This window comes from Hyalella azteca, unplaced genomic scaffold (genome assembly GCF_000764305.2).
Source record: "Hyalella azteca isolate HAZT.00-mixed unplaced genomic scaffold, Hazt_2.0.2 contig1507, whole genome shotgun sequence".
Lineage (NCBI taxonomy): Eukaryota > Metazoa > Arthropoda > Malacostraca > Amphipoda > Hyalellidae > Hyalella > Hyalella azteca.
Window position 1 is genome coordinate 57321 of NW_025931823.1, and position 5783 is coordinate 63103.

Genomic DNA, 5783 nt, shown 5'->3' on the forward strand with positions numbered 1-5783 from the left:
TGTTGTGCTCATGAATGCGTATCTTAATTTCAGATTTGATTGAGCTAGAAAAAAAAAATAAAAAAATTCATTGTGCAATGATAGGCGTAAATTTTATGAGATATTCTTCTTCATAAAATGAAAGCTATCGAAATTTACAGCGACTAAATTGAAACGAAAATAATTGCACGGAAAAAATGTGCTCCAAAACTCACGTGTCATCTGAAAAAGATATAAATTATAGTGATGTGGAATTGTATCGAAGTATAAAGTTCTTTTTACTGTCTTTAATCACTTGGGTTGATCTCAATGAACAAACTTCTGGTGCATTGTTTAGTTCCAGTATAAACTTTAATATTCAGTGGGGGCACTCATTTAAAGCTCCTTGGATCACGAGACGGATTCAGAACGGAATTAGAAACGACACGTGGAGGCTCCCGAGTGTGCTGGAGCAGCGAAGAACTGAGAAAGATCCTGCATTTGAGTATTATTTTCAAATAGTACCACAGTACTTGACCGTAAACTAAACATCTTTTGTTGATTATTGATATCAGCCGGGTTAACAAATATAAGAGATTGAGGATCGACACCACTCCATCAACAACATCTATCCTGCTTGCAAAGAAACTACCGGTGTCATTGATACTTGAATACAACAAGCAATATCAACAGCGATGAAACTGACAAAATTTTCAGCATGGGACTTCCTGTTGAAGCTACTCCTGCTAGAGTGCGCGACAGGAATTCTAGTTTCTCGCCGCTTCTCGAAGGTGATAAAAGTATTTTTAGTTATGTTATACTAAACTCTAAGGTTTGTATTGTAATTTGCCCTATCTTCTGAGGTCATAATGATGTCTTCCAATTATTTATTTACGCTTTTCAGGGAGGATTTTATTGTTTCATTTTACGTTGTTGTGTATCAATCTATACAAGAGATGTTACGTAATCATAACAAAGGTAAAAAAAATCGAAAAAATGGTTTGAGATCATTTTGTGTGGGTTGGAAAACACTTTTGCAGCTGATTTCAAAACTGACTTTGTTTATTTAGCACGTCTCTATAGTTTTGAGGTGAACTTATCCCAATTTAAGAAATCTGCCATACAGAACAAAGGCGCTTATAGTATCGATTTAATTATTCCCGTGATTAGGAATCTACATTTCCTCAATTTAATAAATCTGACAAACACAACAAATGCGTTTCGCATCGTTTTAATTATTTACATAAAATGGAATCTACATTTCCTCAATTTAAAAAATCTGCCATACAGAACAAATATATGCGTTTGGCATCATTTTAGTTATTCACATAATAATGAATCTACATTTTTTTAATTTAAGAAACCTTTCAAGCACAACTAATGCGTTCCGCATCGTTTTAATTATTGACATAATATGGAATCTACATTTCTTCAATTTAAGAAATCTGTCATTCAGATCAAATATACGTTTTGCATCGTTTTTACTATTTACAGAATAATGAATCTACATTCCTTAAAAAGCCCTCTGTTGAATCTCTTAATTTAACAAGTCTCTGCAAAACATCGTCTCGTGACAACCACCACAATTCAGGTAGCCGGAGCAGTTTGTTGAGAGTGTCTTCATTTCTTTTACATATTTTTGCTACTAATCGTCAATTCAGAGGACGGGATTTAACTTAATTGGCAGATGTTATGCACTTCATGCAATCCACCACTAAGTTATGGTAACACAAGGATTTTAATTCGATTTTCAAATTTTTACACCGATAAATATATTTGTATATAACGTTTAGAAAACCTATTTGATTCTTTTTATTGTCCATGAATACCTCTTTTTAACCCCTATCAATAAATAGACCCTCAGACACCTGTCGTTGACCCCTCAGATGGTCGATATAGCCACGTTGCAGATCCGTAGCCTAAAAGATTTCCACTGCCGGACCACTAACAAATTCAAACAATTATTATTAACGAAAATACACGACAAAAAGTTCTTATATAACGAACTAAATGAAACATTTATATGAAAACGTTAACCAATCAAATTCATATAATAAATTATTATAATTACTGCCTCCATTCACATTTATTAGTAATAAACTACCTACTATTCACCAGATACGCGGCAGTTTCGTAGAGCATCACTACTGTGACCTGGCCACGCCCCAAGTGCCCACCTCGACCAAATTCCTTGGCCTACGCGGTGCTTGCAGTCTCATGTGCCAGAACACTGCGGACTGTCGCTTCTTCTGCCTCCTTGAAAGTGAGTAACTCCTTTCGCCATTCATAGAAATGTTTTTCTCCTAATGCATCGTGTCGTAAATATTGATTTTTTTGTTTCAACAAGACACGAGCGATTGCTAAAATTACATTGACAGTTGACACCAAGACGTGGCAGTATCATTGAAAGTATAGATTTAGGTTGTTCGTCCTCATTTCATTTGTTTCGGCTACGCATCACAAGCGGTTTAAATGTTACATCACTGTTAAATAATATATGAAGGATTAGATAACATGTTTAAACAGCATAAAACAGTACCGTATCTAATATTAAAATTTCACAATTATTTGTTGCTTGATGCAAAGCATATTTATCTTTTAATATCTTCCATTGGGCTTCATTCCATCATCTTCTTATCTATTGGGCTTGAATAAAATTTTTTATTTGTTTTATATAATTGTCAGCTGCCGTATTATATGTTTAGCTTTTGCTGTATTTTGTATTGAGTTTTCTCATGATCGGGTTCTAGCAGTATAGGGGAAATACAAGGGACTATTAAACGGAAAAGATTAGAATGAAACCTGTTTCTATTAAACATACATATTGGGACGCTTCGGAAAATTGCAAATTATAAACAACGGCTACAGTGGCGGAAATGGCTATACGGTCATCCAGTTTTCTCTAAATATTTTTTTCTTACACAAAAAATATGGGATTATAATTATACGAGGCTAAACTACGTTTAAAAACGGTTCCATCGCTTTGCGAAAAAAAAATAATTTTTTCAACATATATTAGAAGTAAAGATGAAAATTAGAAAAACCTAAGTGGAAATGATTATAAGACCAGGGTAGGTTTTTCTCCATTTCAGTATCTCCCTGTAATATTTTCACGTTAAAAAGTACAGCAACATAAAGAATATCTTGATTTTTGCCATTTAGCGTACTTCTGGTGTAGTTCAGTGTCCTCATTTATATTTTAAAGTAAAAAAGATGCCAAAGAGGACAAGATCGACTCACAGAGGCCGAGGAGGCGCAAATTTTGGCCTTTGCGAAATGCGGTAGAAGCCAATGGGACATAGCAAAGAAACAAAACCTTCAAAAACCGTTGTACGATCGTTTTTTGCGAATTCGGACGGCTATACGGATGAAAAAAGCACGCTAGCCCAACCCCAAAATTAACCGACAGGGATCTAAGGCGACTATTTTCAGAGGCTTCTAAAGCTGGCGCTAACTCTACTTCTATAAGGGTGGCCCAGTGGTTAAAGTTCAGAGTACTAAGATTGACGCAGAGAGGCGCTGGTTCGATCCCAGCTCTGTGCGCCAGTTTCTGGTCAGAATCAGCAAGGAGGCCGGGCGGTTAAGCACAGCAGAATTATAGCAGTGAGTTGCGCGTTCGAGACCGTAACAAGCTGTGAATATATTGCGATGTTAAGAGTCGGCGACAGGCCTACGGCCTTATATAAACGCTGAAACCGCTATTATTATCATTATTATTATTATTATTATAAAATTGGCCCCTGGAGTTGAAGTGACTGCACGACGCATCCGTCAGATATTACATGACTCAAAGAAATTCAAGTATATGAAGCGGAAAAATGCCCCTATATATGCTCAGACAAAAGCATATTATCAACGACTGAAATTTGCTGAAGAAAATGTGCTTATCGGTGAGGGATTTATTTTCAGTAATGAAAAGAGTCCAATCATGATGGTCCAGATGGATGGTAATGTTTTTGGCTCCATCTGTACCGTGAGCCTGAATTCTTTTCCAAGCGGCAATCTGGTGTTAGATATTTAAAATAAAATATTTAGAGAAAACTGGGTGGTCGTACAGCCATTTCCGCCACTGCACTGCGAAACGTACGTGAATATTGAAATTTATTCTATTTAAAATTGATCTCTTAATCCGTTCAATTTTTATACTGTTCCCGAAAATTATTAATAGTTAATCTCCTTAGCACAGCAGAATTTCCTCTCATATAAAATTTTCCCGTTTCATCAGTCAAATTAAGCTGCGGTTTTCGTATGGTAAGGTGATTTGATGCAAAGGGGGGAAGGGGGGGTAGATGCATTTGGTCATTATTCTGGAAAACACTACTATAAACGCTTCACATATATGATAGGGTAATCTCGTTTTGTGACAACACTTACACGCCACTTCTTGAGAGCAACTGAAACTTCAATTTATCCGCCCTCATGTTATGATTGAACATTACCCCAGTGAACATTAGATTGGTGGCCCAGTGGTTAAAGTTCAGAGTACCAAGATTGGCGCAGAGAGGCGCGGGTTCGATCCATGCAGCTCTGTGCGCCAGTTTCTGGTCAGAATCGGCAAGGAGGCCGGGCGGTTAAGCATATCAGAATTGTAGCAGTGAGTTGCGAGTTCGAGACCGCAAAATGCTGCGAATGTTCAGTTATGTTAAGAATCGGCGACAGGCCTACGGCCTAATAACGCTGAAACCGCTATATATTATTATATATATTTATATATATTACTTAGCTTGTAACGTGCTTCACTTACCTTGTTAACAGGCAAGGGTACCTGCTCTCTATTCAGCGCTTACGTGGCTGTACGTTGGCAAGGTCATCCTCCGTCTCCATCAGGTACAGCATTCGACGCTTGTTACACCTCGTGGGGAGACCCACGTGACGTAGTGAAGACGACCTCTCCTTTCAATTACTCTTCTGTTTATCCTGGAGCCAGCACTAGTTTTGTGCATGCAATCGATGGCTACGCCTGTGAAGAACCAGGGAATCGTTTTGTCACGATTCCCGGCGCAAACTGCTCCTCACAAATTGACTTGGAACAGATCACTCGCGTTCAGACCGTGATCTTAGCCACCGCTAATGGAGATTACATTGAAGACATGGATGTGTTCCTCGGCAACACGACCGACTTCACCCTTGGGCAGAAAATTGGACGAGTTGACGGCCGCTTGCCTGCTTGGTCGACGTATACCATCAACACCAACACCAGCGTAGCAGGACGGTACATCACGTTCTTCATGGCACTACCTCGTTACCACGGCTACGCTGAAGTGCAAGTTATTCCGCTGCCTTGAACTTGTGCTTTCACTACATGGAAATATAAATGTGAGCAAGAAAGTAATAACTCAGCTCCATACCAGTTACTATTTTAACTGACGACAACTGATTTAGTCGATTGTCGAGCGGTAACCGGGCCGACATAAAAATAAATTCTGGTTTTCTTACTGAAATTCTAATACATCGTCCATTTCTTGGTATTTCAAAATTTATTCTCGTTGTCGGTGAAAATTAGTTCTGATAGAAAAATTTAATGACACAACCGACTATTTAAAATATTTTTCTCTCAAACATAGAAATTTAATCAAAATTATTCGTTATCCGTATGGAAATATTTGAAATGCAATCTGAAAATCGTTTGCTGAGCAATTATCTAGCGTTCGCTGCTTAAATTCTCCATATTTTTTAATTCAGCATCTTTAAGTCGCACCAATAGTTTCAATAATGAGCGTAATTTTTTTTGTTGATGCTGATCCCGTCAAATATGAGCAAACCAGAAGGGTTATTCGATAGTTGGGGGTTAAATAAACTGTGATGTTTATTTCCTCTTCGTTAAG

General features: G+C 37.6%; 1 protein-coding gene across 1 annotated transcript; it reads left to right on the forward strand.

Annotated features, from left to right (window-relative positions):
- The first annotated feature begins 403 nt into the window (after positions 1–403).
- LOC108664963 lies at positions 404–5491 on the forward strand. The gene is made up of 3 exons (XM_018151662.2): positions 404–749; positions 2077–2221; positions 4714–5491. Exons 1-3 carry the CDS (start codon positions 654–656, stop codon positions 5241–5243), a joined length of 771 nt encoding a protein of 256 aa, XP_018007151.1. The 5' UTR covers positions 404–653; the 3' UTR covers positions 5244–5491.
- Positions 5492–5783: the final 292 nt, after the last annotated feature.